Raw genomic sequence first — 19,292 nt, 5'->3', positions numbered from 1 at the left:
CCCAGGGATCCATGGAATCCCAGGCCATCCTAAGCCTGGACAGGGCTCTGTTAAGGAATAACATAAAACTCTGAACTACTGCTGAGATGAGAAGAGAGTATAAAAGGTATTTAGGAACATTTTGCATTAGCCACCCAACACCCTATAGCTAGCTACCCTCACATCACATAGAGCTGAGCTCTGTGTCCTGCATTTGTCCTGTGTCCAACATTTGGTGACTATGAAGGACAGCTATTGAGGCCAAAGACAGATTTCATGAAACTCTGTCATAATCAAAGCAAGCTAGTCTAATGAAGAGAATAAGTGCCATCTAAATTCCTTTACAATCCACTGAAAAGAAGAAAGCAAAGCCCAGAGAGAGGAAAAGCAGATAGTCATAGCACATTGCTCTCAGCAGAGAGAAAACTCTTAATTTTTTCCCCTGTGAAGACAGAGCATTGACCCTGCAGAGTGCTATGTTTAGCCCTAGAACCATCTGAACTTTTGGTTCTCTTCCTCTAAGGAATCTCAGTCTTTGGTCTCAAATTTCTCCAAAGATATTCGGGTATCAGGTTAGCCCCTTTTCAAGAGTCAAATATACAACTATATACTCCACTTTGAGCTGCTTCAGTCTATGTGCAACCCTGCTTTCAGCCTCGATTCACTGTTGGTGAAATGGCATGCTGGTGCTCTCTTGTACCTGAAGCTCAGAGGCCATATGTTTTCTGTATTCTCATGGAGATTGCAGTGAGAATCCTGAGGCAGGCAGTGCCTGGTGAATCCACTGTTTTGTTTCATATCAGGGGTGCAGTGAGATTCATGTAACTCAGCCTTGCCTGGTTGGCCAGTCCAAATGTTTCCCTAAGCGTCTCGGCAGCCCACACTGAAAATACAAAGCCTCTATAATACCAGCTACGAAAACCTAAAACTGCAAAAGTAATGTACAGTACACATGCACACACAAGTGTGTGTGTGGGCTTGTATGTGCACGCACATGCACCAAATAATAGACTCTTTGATAGCTAGGTCTGTGCCTTTCACTTGGATCATGTAACCCAAGCATTTTGTACAGAACTGTTCTACCAGGTAGAGCTCAGGAAAAGCTAAGATGGACAGTTCAGGTTCTTTTCTCAATCTGCCTGCTGGCCAGGTTGCTCTGATTTTGAGAAATCTAAAGCAATGAAACCTCTCTCACTGATAAATAAGTCCACCTGTTGTGGCTGATACCCTTGGCTTCCCCTGAGAGCTGAGCTTAAAGTTAAATGAAATCCTTGATCTTCTCCGCAGCCCTCGATCATCTCGTCAACAACAACATTTACTGAGCATCTACTGCACGCAGAGCATTGTACTAAGTGCTTGGGAAATATAAAACAAGTAGAAGATGAGGTTGCTGCCTTTGAAGAGTTTGCAATCTAACTGGGGAGACAGTAAGCATAAAATGACAATTCTTTCAGATATATGCTCTGAGTAGGTCTTTCATTTTCAAAAAAATGTGTTCTTTCCTGGGGGCCACTTATAATCCTACGCAAAAGTACAATCCCAGGAAAAGTGAGGCACACAATGGAGGAAAATATTCGTCTACTTCAGGGTTTTAAAACAAAATGAATCATTTAAATACTTACTATTCTTTTTGTACATCAAGATTTCAAAAGAATTCATCTCATAGTTCTCAAAGGTTTGCCGCACCTTCTCAACTGTGTCTTTGTCAGTCAGCTCCCCATACATAAAACTGCAAAGAAATAATGACACTCACGTTAGGATCGAACAGTGACTCCCGGGGGCTGTTGCTAGGACTTTCTGAAATTGTGTTGTTCGGTGGGAAATTTTGTATTTTTAATTTTGGACCCAAAGCAGGTCTAGTCCTATGGATTAAAAGTCAGAACAAATGCTTTTCTTCTTTCCAACCCTGGCCAATTATTTAATAGGAGAAGCTCTCTTCTCACATACCTGCAGGTGCTGCTTTTTTGCATAACTTCTGCTCTGTGATATCCTGAGAGTTTGCAGAATCCGTCATTGCTGTAGACAATTGGCCAGTCCACTATCTGGGCATTGCCCAGTACAAAATTAGTATCTGTTTGAGAGAACACAAGAGTTCAGGTGGTTACACAGATTTTGTTTATGAATTATTGAACCTGTTCATGACCGAGTTTTCCTCAAACCTACACACTCATGAAGTTTCTAAGAAAAACTGCATAAATCACATTTATTGAGCATCTACTGTGTGCAGCGCACTATACTAGCTGCTTGGGAGAGCACAGTATAATGGAGCTAGTAGATATGTTCCTTGTCCATAATGAGCTTACAGTCTAGAGGACGAGACAGATATTAATGCAAATTATGGATATGTACATAAGTGTGTGGGGCTGAGGGAGGGGTGAATAAAGGGTGCAAATCAAGGCAGTGGGACAAGAGAAAATGAGGGCTTAGTCGGGGAAGGCCTCAGAGGAGACGTGCTCTTAATAAGTTTATGTGCTTTTTGATTAGTATATTAACTACCATAAAAAGCAATGAGCACCCAAATTTACGATAGAAGCTGGGATGATAACCCGGGTCCTCTGACTCTCAGGCTTGTGCTCTTTCCACTAGGCCATGCTGCCCCTCAGCATGGCCTCAGAAAATGCCCAAGCCCCAGATGCTCGATCAGACATTCAGAACATTTCATCATCTTTTAAAACTGGTCTTCTTCCCTCGATCATATCTCCATCCTTAAGGGACAGTCAGGCAGGAGAGGAGGAGTGCCATCAGGGCCCTCTCCCTCTGAAGACTGGTAGGGCCACACACAAATTAAAGGGTGAAGGAAAAGCTGCAGCCACCGTACTGTTACCAGTATAGGAGAATAGAAGAACCAAGTCTGTTCCTGATATCTTCACACAGGTTGATTCCCTTCTCCACCACATCATAATTTGGAATCACAGGATCCAAGCACCAAGAGGAACCTAGGCAGATCTATCCCTCTGTCCAGGCTAGATCAAGTCCAACCCATCCTAGATAGACGAGACTACCTCATTTATAAAGAAGGATTTTCCTGGTATGTAAGAAAGGTCTCATTCTCCTCTGAACTCGATGTAGTAATACGCCCTAGTTTTAACAGCTATCCACTATGGCTGGTCCATTTAAAGGATTGGTGCTTACAAATGGCCACACAACTAAGAGGCAACATTACTGATCACAGAGCAAGTCAAATTAGCCGATTTACACCAAGGGAATTAATTCCCTGTGGTATTAGGATTGCATCAGTCCATTTTCCCAGAGAGATCTATGTTTGAGTGGTCCAAAACCGACCCCTAGTCTCACAACTGAATGTGTTTTATTTCTATAGCACTTTCCCAAGCACTTAACATATAGCACTGCACTCACTAGGCCCTCAACAAACATCATTACTACTACAACTATTACGCGTGCTGAATGAATTATCCCAAAGCTACAGGCTTTGTAGCTCAGCTTCTTAATAAGCTCCCCCTGAAGAACACTTTCCACTGGAGTAAACCACAAGTATTAGCAGACATTGTTTGCACTTCAGGAAACTCATAAGAGGAGCCAAGGCACTCATAGAATCCAGATGAGATATGGTCATAATCACAATCATCAAAAAACATGTATTCAGGGCCCTCTGTGTGCTTAGCCCTGTACTCTCCAATTAGCCATCCTAAAAAGTACCTTCACTGCTGGCACTTTTACATTCTGGGAGCTGGTTAAGGATTTGTTTTTTCTGTTCAATGAAGTGTATCTGTGGGACTCAGTTGTTCTGGCTATTATTTATTCATTGGTTCCCAGCTGAAGGTTTGTAGCAGGAGCCACTGGAACAAGTGACTGCCTAAATTCTAGCATATCCCTCTAGATATTTTGACATTGAGCTCAGAGCTGAACTATTCATTCAATTAGGTAAGGTTTCCTAGTCCTGACCTTTTCTGCCCACAAAGTTTTCCCCAGGCTCACTAGATCAACTTACTCAAGGGAATTAAGGAAGGTTTCAAAAGCTTATTCTGAAAGTCGTGGATGAGCCAAACTACACTACAGTGGTACAGACATGTCAAATGCTGCCTGCTAAGCCTACTATTTGCACATAAAGCATAATACAAAAGCATTCTAAAAGGGAATTATTTGAAAATTGCATTTCATCATAATTACTGCAAGTAACAAAGGAGAAACTAACTAAAGCAACAGCTTGGAAAGTAACCGAGCAATTACACAAATAAAAGCCACTTCAGCCGGCAGTTCACACAAAAATCTATTGCTCCAAGCCAACATGAATTATTTTATAGTACTATAGTAAATATTTCACAATCTATTTCTAATAAAGAGACTGAACTAAATTAGCAATACCTCGCCTAAAAGACAAAACCATGACACTATTTTTGCTGTTATGGGTGGATAAGAGTAATAGCAGTCAATTGATTTCAAATCAAGTTTCCTGAGAAACTTTTTGGAAAAAACATTCCACCCACTCACTTTTGTACAGCACTTTTTGTAAATTTCAGAGAAGTGGGGAGAATGAAGAAGCTGGCATGTGTATTGTAAATGAGAGTTGTGGAACAGCACTTTGTATTTGTCTTTGACATAATGTCCACATTGAGGATGTCAAAAGGGAAAAAAAACACTTTAAAGCAGACGTGGAATCAATAAGTTCTTGGTTCATACAAACTGCACATTAAAAGATCAACTAAGGGATAAAATATTAAAATGATCAGAACAAGAACTTTTTCTTTCCAATAATAAACTCACGGGTTGAACAAAAGTTCAAATCTTAAGACTTGCTGAAACAGGATAAACTCCAATGCATCAATATACTAATGACGATGATGGCATTTATGCGGAGGACTAAGGTAGATACAAGATAATCAGATGGAACAGTCCCTATGTCACTCAAGGCTCACCCTCTAAGAGAGAGGAGACAAGTACTTTATTCCCCATTTTACAATTGAGGAAAGGAGGCACAGAGCAGTAAAGTCATAGGTTACACAGCAAATGAGTGGGGAAGCTGGGACTAGAACTCAGGTCTCCTGACTTCTGGTCCCGTGTTCTGTGACAGGTCTTAAGATGATAGGAAATACATTTTGATTAAAGCTGTACTTTAAAGGGGAAAAAAACCCTTCTAGAACAGATACCCAAACTAGGGGCTGAAAGAAGTTAGCAGCAGCTTCTAAACTATGGCTAATAGTTGCCACTTGGGAGCCAGATTATGGCCAGCACACTCCCCAGAGTGGGTGATAGAAATGTACTGCTCACTCCTGAACTCTACTATCGGCAGGCAAGAAGAAATGAAGGTAGGAAATAGGCTTTGACGAAGCTTCCCTCAAGCTTGCTTGCTAGCCTTTCCAACCCTTTTCAAACCCCTGGCAGTTTAATTTGGAGGAGGAGAAGAGAAGCCCCTCTAATGGTCAATACAATAAACCTCCAGAAATCTTGGTATCAGATAAGGCAGCAAAAATCTGCAAACTGACCCAAGGGAAAATTCAGCCAGCCTACTTATGCAGTAGAGCTAAGGAATATCGATAACCAGCTCACCTCCTCCAAGAGGCCTTCCCAGACTGTGCCCCCCCCCCCCCCCCCATCGCCCCGGCTCCTTCCCTCTGCCTTACCCCTTTCCCCTCCCCACAGCACTTGGGTATATTTGTACAAATTTATTACTGTTTTATTAATGATGTGTGTATAGCTATAATTCTATTTATTCTGATGGCACTGTCACCTGTCTACTTGTTTTGTTTTGTTGTCTGTCTCCTCCTTCTAGACTGTGAGCCCGTTGTTGGGTAGGGACCGTCTCTATATGTAGCCGATTTGTATTTCTCAAGTGCGTAGTACAGTGCTCTGCACTCAGTAAACGCTCAAATATGATTGAATGGATGAATGGATGAAAGAGGCCAGAAAGAATTATATTGGACCCAAGGAAAAGACCTTCCTGATGGTAAAGGTTATTAAACACTGGGACAGGACACCAAGGGAGGTAGTGGAATTTCCATTCTGGGAGTGTTTTAAGAATAGGCTAGAGAGCAATCTGTTTTTGACAATCTAGGTTCAACCGTGTCTGGAGGCAGGGGGGACTACAATAAATGAACTTCTGAAGTCCCCTTATAGCTCTAAAATTCTATGAACTGCCAAATATGCAAGTAGTAGAAACTGAAGGTGGGCTAAAACTGAGCCATCAGAACTACCTGGCCAAAGCAGAAGAAAAAACTAATGCCTAAAGCACCCCATAGTTATGTCAACTCTTGCCTTCACTTCAGTAGTGAAAAATCAGATCAAAAAGAATTTCTCAGAATTCACAGTCAACCGAAGTCACACCCTTGCAAGAATTGGACCTGTTGAAGGAACATCACTATGTAGGCTAGCAAATTTGCAAGGGCTGAAGCTCTCCACCAAAAATCATTTATACTTTTTGTTTACCTGTAATCTCTCACCTGCTGTCTATCAAATCCTGTTTATGAACATAAACGCATTTTTAAAAGCTTTCATTGACCTGTGCATCTGCCCCTTTCCACATGTCAGCTTAACAAGCCAGATAAATGCATTGTTTGTCCAGGCTTAAATAATTTCCCATCGAATTTGCGGGTGACAGCCCATTGTCGAGCATTTTTGCATCTAATTGGCTGCCTTTTGAGCACAAGATTTTCCCAAAATAGCTAACTCAGAGATCAGACTGATTTTTACATATCTGGTATACAGTCAATCATATTTATTGAGCACTTACTGTGTGCAGAGCACTGTACTAAATGCTTGGGAGAGTACAATGTAACAGTCAGTAGACATATTCCCTGCCCGCAACAAGCTTGCAGTCTAGAAGGGGAGACGGACATTAATATATTACAAATATGTACATAAGTGCTGTGGGGCTGGGAAGGGTGAGCACATAAGGGTGACACAGAAAGGAGTGGGGGGAAAAAGGGAAATGAGGACTTAGGGAAGCCCTCTTGAAGGAGATGTGCCTTCAATAAGGTTTTGAAGGTAGGGAGAGTAATTGCCTGCCGTATATGAAGAGGAAGGGTGTCCAGGACAGAAGCAGAAAGTGGGCGAGAGGTTGGCGGCGAGATAGATGAGACTGAGGTACAGTGAGTAGGTCGGCATTTGAGGAGCAAAGTGTGCGGGCTGGGTTGTAGCAGGAGAGCAGAGAGGTGAGGTAGGAGGGGGCAAGGTGATTGAGTCAAGCAGGCTGGGTCTGGACATGCAAATAATTTGGATAACTCACGGTATATTTCAAGCAGAAATATACATTGTCTGGAAATTTCCAAGTAATTACCAAGATATTTTGCATGGACAACTATTTGCTCTCTGCACATGTTAAACATCAGCCACTCCTGCCTAAGATTAACCCAACCCTTCAGAACGTTCAATTTTCTCCGACTCCTGTGTAATATTAAATTGGATTGTTTTCTTCACTTTGTGAGCAATTTACTAATACAAGGGCAATAAACGGCATGGAAAGCAATAAACTCTGTGGAGCCTGGGCTAATTCGGAATATGATTCCTTCCTCTTCTTGTGGGATTTAAGTATTTTAACAAATTTTGTTTTATAAATACTTTCATGACTCACAACACCAAACAGCTAAAACATAACCCATGCCTCTATCCTGTTTACTAAGTGATTATACCAACAACCTGAGCCAACTTCATTTGAAACAAAAACACAGCTGAGTTAGTAATCTGTAATTTACATCTGTCCCTATAGCTGTCCTCCGTTTTTAAAGGTGATGCTACCGATGCTGAGCCACTCACCACTTGTGCAAGTGTGGCTGATGCACCAGAAAGCACTGGGTTACATCCCCCCTAGGAGAGGCCAACCTACATAAATTTTGACTGATTTTTTTCAACAGTTTCACGAGGTTTCTTCAGCACTAAAAACAAAGCAGCACAGCCTAGAGAAACAGCATGGTTTGCAGAAAGATTACGGGCCGGAGAGTCAGAGGACCTGGGTTCTAATCCTGCCTCTGCCAGTGCTCTGTGACCTTGGATGAATCACTTAACTTCTCCAGGCCTTAGTTTCCTCAGCTGTAAAATGGGGATTAAATACCTGCTCTCCTTCCTACTTCAACTGTGAGCACTGTGGGAGAGGGGCTGTGGCTGATCTAACTTGTATCTCTCCCGGTGCTTAATACAATGTTTGGTATATAGAAAGCGCTTAATTATTACATCCCAATCACGAGATGTGACCAAAATCCTTGGAGCTCAAACTAGGACAAGGGGAAGGGTTACTGGGGCAGGTCCAAAAGGTGGGAAAGGGCAGTGGAGAGGGGCGGTCAGAAAGAGAGAGATGGCAGAGGCAGCATACACTCCCACACATAAACCATACTCATTGAGCTGTTTTTTTGGTCATCTGGACCCCGACCCTCCCTTCTTTAGACTGTGAGCCCACTGTTGGGTAGGGACTGTCTCTATATGTTGCCAACTTGTACTTCCCAAGCGCTTAGTACAGTGCTCTGCACACAGTAAGCGCTCAATAAATACGATTGATTGATTGATTGATTTAACCTCAACTATGGGATCCAACTATGGGAGCCCAGGCAGGCCTGCAGCTGTGTATCAGATAGGCTCCAGAAGATAGAGTTCAAATGGCCCCTCCCAGCCCCACAGGCCCTACACAAGATCCCTACCAGCGGCTGTGGCTCAAACAGGCCCAGGCCTGCAACTGTGTGTCCTAGGAACACCAACGGCAACCACACAGTTCCGGCTCCGTCAGAAACTTCCAGGAAACGGCCCAGGAGCAGTGGTGGTGGGGATGGAAGCAGTGAGAAACGGTGGAGGAACGAAGAGGCGGAAGAGGAGGCTTGGAAGCTTTATCCTCCACTTGCTCTCACCACCACAACTGCCAACTTGTACTTCCCAAGCGCTTAGTACAGTGCTCTGCACACAGTAAGCGCTCAATAAATACGATTGATTGATCATCATCATCATCAATCGTATTTATTGAGCGCTTACTATGTGCAGAGCACTGTACTAAGCGCTTGGGAAGTACAAATTGGCAACATATAGAGACAGTCCCTACCCAACAGTGGGCTCACAGTCTAAAGGGGGGAGACAGAGAACAAAACCAAACATACTAACAAAATAAAATAAATAGAATAGGATAGATATGTACAAGTAAAATAAATAAATAAATAAATAGAGTAATAAATATGTAGAACCATATATACATTTATACAGGTGCTGTGGGGAAGGGAAGGAGGTAAGACGGGGGGGATGGAGAGGGGGACGAGGGGGAGAGGAAGGAAGGGGCTCAGTCTGGGAAGACCTCCTGGAGGAGGTGACTGATTGATTGACTGTCTCTATATGTTGCCAACTTGTACTTCCCAAGCGCTTAGTACAGTGCTCTGCACACAGTAAGCGCTCAATAAATACGATTGATTGATTGATTGAATTGCCAGAGCCTCTGCTGGCCCTCCCATCACCCAACTGAAGGCAGGACTTTTCAATCCAGTAATTCTTCCAGTCACTTCTCCAGTGGCAGGAAAGGGTCCCAAATTTTGGACCAGTGGCACCTGATAGCTCACCCATATTCAAACCCACCAAAGAGGGGTTTCTTTTACTTTGTTTTTTTATTTTTCCAGGATCTAAAACAGCTGATTTTACCCAGGCGAAATTCCCACTTGCTTCCGAGGGTATGTTGTCTATGTGATGACTGCAGAACTGATCGTCTCCATTCTGGATAAATCTAAAATACCGCCCCTATGGTTTCTAATAGCGTTCAACTCCGGGGGCTCCCAGCACCCTTAACACTAAATCACAGATGTTAGACAGACATAATAGCGCACTCTGGGCTGTTATCACAAAGGTAAAATACTGCCCTTCGTTTAAATACATCTAGCTTCTCTGCCCGAGTCTGCCAGTCAGGACATAGAATTATGGCTAGAGGCCAAAATGGCTGATGTTGTGTTGTAATAATACCTTATTGCGTTCCAAAGGGAAATTATGTTCCTTGGGGGAAAACAATAAGACATCGGCATTATTAGTCAGCTACCCATTTATTCCTCCAACTCTTACTGCTCAGATCAACTGTAGCAGGAGGCTTCTGCCCCATTCAAACCCTTTCCCTCTTCTTTCTCTCTCCACTCCTTTTTGACCCTTTCATTGCAACTTTTAAAGTCAAGAAGAACAAACATACAGATGTTCATGCCTGTTACATAGCGCTGCTTCTCATGATTAAGAGATTCGATATAAGAAAGATACTGGAGACATAAGAAGGGTCAATCGTAAGTCCCGTTTGAGCTGTTGACATGGAATTATGCAAAGAGTTTGACAAACACAACTGAAAATATTCCAGATGATTCAATCAGATGGACAATTAGTAGAGTCAAGGAATGAGATCTGGCCTTGGTCAGCCTGGATAAGGCATTTAATATATCTGTACCTGTTTTCTTAGAACAAAAACGGGGATAACATGAACTTGATTTACAGAATTGGTATAAGGAATAATTAAGGAAATTATATGAGCAGGTTTTTCAAAGATTAAGTACTATTTAAATGTTTAACAACAAACCATTATTATGCAATGGAACAGATGATGTCAAGAAAGATGAATTCTCAACAACTTGCGGGGAACAGTAGAACCCTTTTAGTACATGCAGCATGAATAAAAAAATAAATCTGGAAAAGTAATTTGGGCCTGAGAACTCACACTGGAATAATCCCTTTATAATCTGGAATTTTACTCCCATTTGAACATGTAATTTTCAAACATTATGCACTCTCCAGAAATTCATTTTTTAACTGAAGTCAAGTGTGGTAATTGGGGCTGAATTTAAAATATCGGTTAGAGAAGTGGATCACTTATTCCATTAGCATTGTGAAAGCTTACAGTTAAGAAATGGCATGGAGCATACAGAATCTCCTGAACGATCTGTTCTATTGAACTGTTTTCTCCTAGCCATCCTCAGGGATCGCCTCAGGGACATTTGCCCGGTGGACATAAACAACAGATCTGTCCCTAAAATTTCTATACCTTCATGGGAGCCTTTGTTAGTGTCTACACCATTCTCCCTCTCAGGCTCATTTCGAGATAAATGTTCTCCGATTAGAATTCAGGAGCCCAGCACCTAAGGAAGGCATAGATCCAAAAAGCTGCTTAGAGATTAGCTAATAGCCTCTCCCACCTAATTTAACATTTTGCTAATGTTGGACCTTCAAATTCCTGATTGGTATTAAAAGCTAGTTATTCCCAATTATTTTCATAGCATTTCATGTTCAAGTAATCACACTGACAATATCAAGGGTCTTTTTGTTGTGAGCAAGGAACGTATCTGCCAACTCTACATATTGTACTCACCCAAGAGCTTAGTACAGTGCTCTGCACATAAGTGCTCAATAAATATCACTGATGATGAAAGAAGCTCAAGAAATAACCTCCACCTGGTAATTAGAAACACACACACACACACACACACACACACAAAGAAAACAACTCGTGTGCTTTTTCAAAGAAAAAACGATTCAAGGTTTCTAAGGAAACACTAATACGAGTAGGAAGATTTGCAGACCAACCCTTTGCAGTTTGTTGTGACAAAGTTATGATCCATTTTCAATATTGCTTTATCAAAGAACAAACAATGCACAGAATGAGTGGGTTTTTAAAAATATATAAACAAACTGTTTAAGACTACCTCTGAAATTCCTGCTTTATTTCATGCTTGAGATCTCACAAGTCTATTAAATCTCCAATGTCTTGATATTTACAAATCTAAAGACCTAATTTTCAGAACTCGCTTCTCAATTCATTCATCTATTCAAATGCATTTATTGAGTGTTTACTGTGTGCAAAGCACTGTACTAAGCACTTTGGAGAGGACAACATAATGAAATGCTAAATTTAAAATCATGTTTATCTAGACAACGTCTGGGGGCTCCAGCACCTCTCAAAATGCACTTCATGCCTTCACTCCATCTCTGCTCATTTTGATGAATGGATTATTTGTTCTGGGTCTAGGTAACCTATCCATCTGTCTAGCGCTTAGTATCGTGTCTGGCACATAGTAAGCACTTAACATATACCATAATTATTATTACTTTTGAAATGCCATGGCTAAAATGACTCGAAGCTTCGGCCCCACAGGTTCTAGCCACATTCCCGCAGAATGTCACTGTTTGCGGCCTTGCTTCTGCAACAGGCCAGGGGGTCTTCTCTTTCCTCAATCTTCCAATTTCAGCGGACCAAACTGTTTTACTTTCAGGCTGGGGAGAGGAAGGAGGGGAGGGAGAGGAACTCAGTGTGGTGCTGGCGGCAAAGGAAGTCTTTTAGACTGTGAGCCCACTGTTGGGTAGGGACTGTCTCTATATGTTGCCAACTTGGACTTCCCAAGCGCTTAGTCCAGTGCTCTGCACACAGTAAGCGCTCAATAAATACGATTCACTGATTGATTAAGGAAACCACAAGTGAGCTCTTCACCCAGTAACTGCTCAATAAGTACGATTGATTGATTGATTGATTTAAGGAAACCACAAGTGAGCTCTTCACCTGTGCCCCTGCTCCCTCCGACCAGGCTCCGGGCCCCCTTGTTAGGCAATCGTTTCCCGATCCCGGGGACGGGATTCAGGATCCATCCCGCCCGAGAAGGGCACAGGGCTCGTCCTCCCCCGTTGGGAAACTGCGACGACCGGGAACAGGGTTGGAGGAGAGCCGCCGGGGACAAGAAAGGGGTGGGCAAGAGTGGGAAGTCGCAGCCAGGGAGTGCCAACCCCTTAGACGGATGGCACCATGCTACTTCATCCATTCCATCGTATTTATTGGGCGCTTACTGTGTGCAGGGCACTGGACTAAGCGCTTGGGACGTACAAGTCGGCAACATACTTCACACACTACTTTCCCAGTGGGCTGGAAGCAGGATCGGGGGGTCCTGGGGGGTGATGAATGAATGAGGCTGTCCCCCTCGGGGGTCCGGGCTCTGCTGCATTCAGCCGGGCGGAGAGAGAGAAGCTTCGACTAAAGCACATCAGCAACCACAACTAGAGTAATAAGAACACCCACATTAGAAAAAAGACATCTCTTACCATTGGATCTTCGAACAATGTTCTCCAGAAACGTGTTCTGCGGGGCCACCAGCCCCCTCCTGCCCCCGGCCATCGTCATGTTGGCCGCAGGTCTGGGCCGGGGGAGAAGAAGAGGGGAAGGGAGGGTTTGATGTTTGATTTGGGGGTTGGTGGGGGGGGGTGATTGAGGAATCAGGGATGCTGGAGGCTTGGCACTGCTAATGAGAGCCGTCCCTGCAAGGAGCGCCCCATGGTCCCTGGTGTGCCTTTGCAGCAGCGGTGGGGGCAGGTCGATTCCCGTCCTTGGCTCTCCGGCTGGCAGGGGGGCACAGGCTGGCACAGGGTGGCACAGGGTGGCAGGTTGGCTCCTTCCCTCCAAGCTGCCTAGCAATGCACGTTGCTGCTGCTGTTGCTGTTGCTGCTGCTGCTGCTGCTGTTGCTGCGGCGGCTGCGGCGCCCTCTGGCGGCCACGTCCCGCCCCGCGGCCCCCGGCGGGCGCGGGCCAAGCTTAGGCTGCAGCGCCACCGTCTGGGCACGGGTGGGAAAGCGCTCGAAGGGGCAACTCGCGCGTCCCAAGCGGAGCGGCCTTCCTTTCGTCCTCTCTTGATGATGGTGGTATTTGTTGAGCGCTTACTATGTGCCAAGCGCTGTTCTAGATCATCATCAATCGTATTTATTGAGCGCTTACCGTGGACTAAGCTCTTGGGAAGTCCAAGTTGGCAACATATGGAGACAGTCCCTACCCAACAGTGGGCTCACGGGCTAAAAGCGGGACGGAGAACAAAGCCAAACATACTAACAAAATAAAATAAATAGAATAGATATGTACAGGTAAAATAGAGTAATAAATATGTACAAACATATATCATCATCAATCGTATTTATGGAGCGCTTACCGTGTGCAGAGCACTGGACTAAGCGCTTGGGAAGTCCAAGTTGGCAACATCGAGAGACGGTCCCTACCCAACAGTGGGCTCACAGTCTAAAAGGGGGAGACGGAGAACAAAACCAAACATACTAACAAAATAAAATAAATAGAATAGATATGTACAGGTAAAATAGAGTAATAAATATGTACAAACATATATCATCATCAATCGTATTTATGGAGCGCTTACCGCGTGCAGAGCACTGGACTAAGCGCTTGGGAAGTCCAAGTTGGCAACATCTAGAGACAGTCCCTACCCAACAGTGGGCTCACAGTCTAAAAGGGGGAGACGGAGAACAAAACCAAACATACTAACAAAATAAAATAAATAGAATAGATATGTACAGGAAAAATAAATAGAGTAATAAATATGTACAAACATATATACAGGTGCTGTGGGGAAGGGAAGGAGGTAAGATGGGGGGATGGAGAGGAGGACGAGGGGGAGAGGAAAGAAGGGGCTCAGTCTGGGAAGGCCTCCTGGAGGAGGTGAGCTCTCAGTAGGGCCTTGAAGGGAGGAAGAGACCCCGCGGCTTTCCTTTCGTCCTCGATCAATCAATCAATCGTATTTTTTGAGCGCTTACTGTGTGCAGAGCACCGTACTAAGCGCTTGGGAAGTACAAGTTGGCAACATATAGAGACAGTCCCTACCCAACAGTGGGCTCACAGTCCTCGATGATGATGATGGTATTTGTTAAGCGCTTACTATGTGCCAAGCGCTGTTCTAGACACAAGATCATCAGCCCGTGGGGGCTCACAGTCTTCATCCCCATTTTCCAGATGGGGGAATTGAGGCTCAGAGAAGTGTTTGTACATATTTATTATTCTATTTATTTATTTATTTTACTTGTACATATCTATTCTATTTATTTTATTTTGTTAGTGTGTGTTGGTTTTGTTCTCTGTCTCCCCCTTTTAGACTGTGAGCCCACTGTTGGGTAAGGACTGTCTCTATATGTTGCCAACTTGGACTTCCCAAGCGCTTAGTACAGTGCTCTGCCCACAGTAAGCGCTCAATAAATACGATCGATTGATTGACTCATTCATTCATTCCGTCGTATTTATGGAGCGCTCACTGTGGGCAGAGCACTGTACTAAGCGCTTGGGAAGTGCGGAAGCAGCGTGGCTCAGCGGAAAGAGCCCGGGCTTTGAAGTCAGAGGTCATCGGTTCAAATCCCGGCTCTGCCACTTGTCAGCTGTGTGACTTTGGGCAACTCACTTCACTTCTCTGGGCCTCAGTTACCTCCTCTGTAAAATGGGGATTAAGACCGTAAGCCTCACATGGGACAACCTGGTCACCTTGTAAATTCCCCAGCGCTTAGAACAGTGCTTTGCACATAGTAAGCGCTTAATAAATGCCATCATTATTATTATTATTATTACAAGTTGGCCACATAGTAAGCTTGGTACATAGTAAGCCCCCTCCCCCTCTCCGTCCCCCACATCTTACCTCCTTCCCTTCCCCACAGCACCTGTATATATGTATATATGTTTGTACATATTTATTACTCTATTTATTTATTTATTTATTTTACTTGTACATATCTATTCTATTTATTTTATTTTGTTAGTTTGGTTTTGTTCTCTGTCTCCCCCTTTTAGACTGTGAGCCCACTGTTGGGTAGGGACTGTCTCTATATGTTGCCGACTTGTTCTTCCCAAGCGCTTAGTACAGTTCTCTGCACACAGTAATCGCTCAATAAATACGATTGATTGATTGATTGATTAAGTGGCTTCCCCAAGGTCACACAGCAGACAAGTGGCGGAGCGGTTTTAGAACCCACGCCCTTTTCCCACTGAGAAGCAACGTGACTCAATGGAAAGAGCCCGGGCTTGGGAGTCAGAGGTCGTGGGTTCAAATCCCCGCTCTGCCACTTGCCGGCTGTGTGACTTTGGCCAAGCCACCTAACTTCTCTGTGCCTCAGTTACCTCATCTGGAAGATGGGGATAAAGACTGTGAGCGCCACGTGGAACAATCTGATCACCCTGTATCCTTCCCAGTGCTTAGAACAGTGCTTGGCACATAGTAAGCGCTTAACGAATGCCATCCTTATTATTGAGCCACGCTGATGGAGAGTAGGCCTGCAAAGCAAGATGCAGCTGTCTCTGGGGTGGTAGATATTTGGAGGGTGCCCTTGGTAAGAAAGCTCATGGATGGCTGACTTATCCTAACGTCCAAAAAGACGCTACTGCTTGGGCAAAGGGCCCACCGCCCTGGTGTGTAAAGAATTAGCTTCCCCTGAGTTTTTGCCGAAATAACAGCAGCACAGTTCTGCTGCGGCTGCTTTTCTGGGTGGAAGGGGTTCCACACCTGGGACAGCAAGGTGCCTGGCAGAGGCCACATTTAACTTCCAGGCTCCAAAACACGCTAAGCAACTTCCTTCCTTCCCAAGAACTGCGGTGATCTCCACCCATTCCCAAACTCTTGTTCCTCACTGCAAGGGTAGTCTGCGAGTATGCAATAATGCAGGTGAGGGTGGTTAATTCATTAAGACTGCCCCATGGGCTAGGGTAGGAGTGAGCATAGGACAAAGCAGGTAAGGATAATTAATTCAATAAAACTGCTGGGAGGTGTAGGCTAGGGGAGTTAATTAATTGAGCACAAACTGTATGCAGCATTTGAGAGAGGGCAATAAAGGTAAGAGAAGGAGCTTCAAGTACCCTTATACCTTTCTCCTCCTCCTCTTTTTTTTTTCTTCTATTCCCCTAATTACAATTACCTCGTCCTTGTTTTGGAGTTACAGAAATTATGAAAAAAGTGGGACTATTAGATGAATAAGTATCGTTTATTACAGAGAGAGAAGAAGCAATAATCATATATAATATATATTATAATATATATAATATATATATACATATATATAATAATCATATATATCACTTAGTACAGTGCTAAGCGCTTAGTACAGTGCTCTGCACATAGTAAGCGCTCAATAAATACGATTGATGATGATGATATATAAGAAATGGACTTAAATATTTTTGGAGTCGAGTGCTTATCATCATCATCAATCGTATTTATTGAGCGCTTACTGTGTGCAGAGCACTGCACTAAGCGCTTGGGAAGTACAAGTTGGCAATATATAGAGACAGTCCCTACCCAACAGTGGGCTCACTTAGACCTGGAAGGAAATACTGAGCACACATGAGGTGGAGATATAAAATAGGGAGACTGGATACTGAAATTACCTAAGAGTATGAGCTGGAGTTTTGTAGAAGAGAGTTGATTGTGTGCCTTAAAGCAAATGGTCAAGAATTTCTGCTCAATGCAGAGAAAAATGGGTGACTGGGTTATTTGAGAAGGGAGGAGCGGTATGCAGACTGATTATTTTAGAAAAGATATCTGGGCAGTAGAGGGGAGTACTGCATAGAGAGGGGAGAGATTAGAGGCTAGGAAATCAGCAGAGGCTAATGCAATAGCAAAACTGCACTACGACAAGTGCCTGACCAATGTGGTGGTGGTTTGGAGGGGAAGGAAAAAGCACGGGCTTTGGAGTCAGAGGTCATGGGTTCAAATCCCGGCTCTGCCAATTGTCAGCTGTGTGACTTTGGGCAAGTCACTTAACTTCTCTGGGCCTCAGTGACCTCATCTGTAAAATGGGGATTAAGACTGTGAGCCCCCTGTGGGACAACCTGATCACCTTGTAACCTCCCTAGCACTTAGAACAGTGCTTTGCACATAGTAAGCTCTTAATAAATGCCATCATTATTATTACTGGAAAAGTTGTGGGAGGAAAAACGGATAGGATTTGGGACATGCTGAATATGGGGGTTGAAAAAGAGGGAAGAGTCAAGGATAATGCCAAGGTTATGGGCTTCAGAGTTCAGGGAAGATGGTGGGCATAACTACTGTGTGATGGGAAGGTAAGTGGAAGAGAGGATTTGTGAAGGAAGGTGACTGGATTAAGAGGCAAAGAGCATCAGCAGACAGTCATAGTATCAAATAAGCTCTAGACAAGTTTTACATTAAAGATGATAAGTATTCTTTATTAGACCATACCTGGTAAATACATTAAAACTCTGTATGATCCTTGCTCTTATTTCAAGCCTGGCACAATTATTTAATCACAACACAAGAGTTCTCTTCCAAACATCATTTCTTGAGCCCTGGCTCCACCTATGGATCAGATTACTGCTCTCAACTCTACCCTCGCTACTCAGCTCGACTCCCTCGCTCCCCTTTCCCTTCGCCGCTCTCGTACTGCTAACCCACAGCCCTGGATCACTGCCACTGTCTGCCTCTTTCGCTCTTGGGCTCGAGCTGCTGAACGCTGCTGGCGAAAGTCTAAACACCATGCCAACCTCGTTTGCTTCAAGTTTATCCTTTCCTGCCGTAACTCTGCCCTCTCCTCTGCCAGACAAAACTATTTCTCCTCCCTTACCGACACCCATGCCCATCATCCCCGTCAGCTCTTCCGTATATTTAACTCCCTTCTCAGGCCCCGGTTCCTCCCCCTCCTCCTTCCCTCACCCCCAACGATCTGGCCTCCTACTTCATTAATAAAATTAAAGCCATCAGGTCTGAGCACCCCAAAGTCACCCCCCCTTCTCCAACCCCCCAGTTCTTAACCCTCTCCGCTACTCTCCCATCCTTCCCAGCAGTATCCTCAGATGAGGTCTCCTCCCTCCTCTCAAGTGCTACTCAGGCCACCTGTGCTTCTGACCCCATTCCCTCTCATCTTATGAAATCTCTCACTCCATCCCTTCTCCCCTCCTTAACTTCCATCTTCAACCGCTCACTCTCCCCTGGTTCCTTCCCCTCTGCCTTCAAACACGCCCACATCTCTCCCATCCTAAAACACCCCTCTCTTGACCCCACCTCACCTTCTAGTTATCGCCCTATCTCCCTCCTACCATTCCCTTCCAAACTCCTTGAACGAGTCGTCTACACGCGCTACCTCAAATTCCTCAACTCCAACTTTCTCCTCAACCCCCTCCAATCTGGCTTCTGTCCCCTACATTTCATGGAAACTGCCCTCTCAAAGGTCACCAATTACCTCCTGCTTGCCAAATCCAACGGCTCCTACTCTATCCTAATCCTCCTCAACCTCTCAGCTGCCTTCAACACTGTGGACCCCCCCCCCCCCAACCCTTTCTCCTCAACATGCTATCCAACCTTGGCTTCACAGGCTCTGTCCTCTCCTGGTTCTCCTCTTATCTCTCCGGCTGTTCATTCTCGGTCTCTTTTGCGGGCTCCTCCTCCCCCTCCCATCCCCTTACCATAGGGGTTCCTCAAGGCTCAGTTCTCGGTCCCCTTCTGTTCTCTATCTACACTCACTCCCTTGGTGAACTCATTCGCTCCCATGGCTTCAACTATCATCTCTACGCTGATGATACCAAAATCTCCATCTCTGCCCCTGCTCTCTCTCCCTCCCTCCAGGCTCATATCTCCTCCTGCCTTCAGGATATCTCCATCTGGATGTCTGCCCGCCATCTA

The 19,292-nt window shown here is 44.4% G+C and overlaps 1 protein-coding gene across 1 annotated transcript in view; it reads right to left on the bottom strand.

Moving 5' to 3' along the window:
* Nucleotides 1-13,254, bottom strand: part of KCNH1 (potassium voltage-gated channel subfamily H member 1) — a 225,150-nt gene extending 211,896 nt beyond the window's left edge. The window contains exons 1-3 of the mRNA XM_038761125.1: nucleotides 12,949-13,254; nucleotides 1,927-2,050; nucleotides 1,602-1,708 (exon numbers count right to left, since the gene is read on the bottom strand). Coding sequence (XP_038617053.1) covers nucleotides 1,602-1,708; nucleotides 1,927-2,050; nucleotides 12,949-13,027 — 310 coding nt within the window. The 5' untranslated portion in view covers nucleotides 13,028-13,254. The remainder of the gene's footprint in view (nucleotides 1-1,601; nucleotides 1,709-1,926; nucleotides 2,051-12,948) is intronic.
* Nucleotides 13,255-19,292: the final 6,038 nt, after the last annotated feature.

This window comes from Tachyglossus aculeatus, chromosome 19 (genome assembly GCF_015852505.1).
Source record: "Tachyglossus aculeatus isolate mTacAcu1 chromosome 19, mTacAcu1.pri, whole genome shotgun sequence".
Taxonomy (NCBI): Eukaryota; Metazoa; Chordata; class Mammalia; order Monotremata; family Tachyglossidae; genus Tachyglossus; species Tachyglossus aculeatus.
Note: the sequence above shows the minus strand (reverse complement) of the source record. Positions and strands in the feature narration are given on the sequence as shown.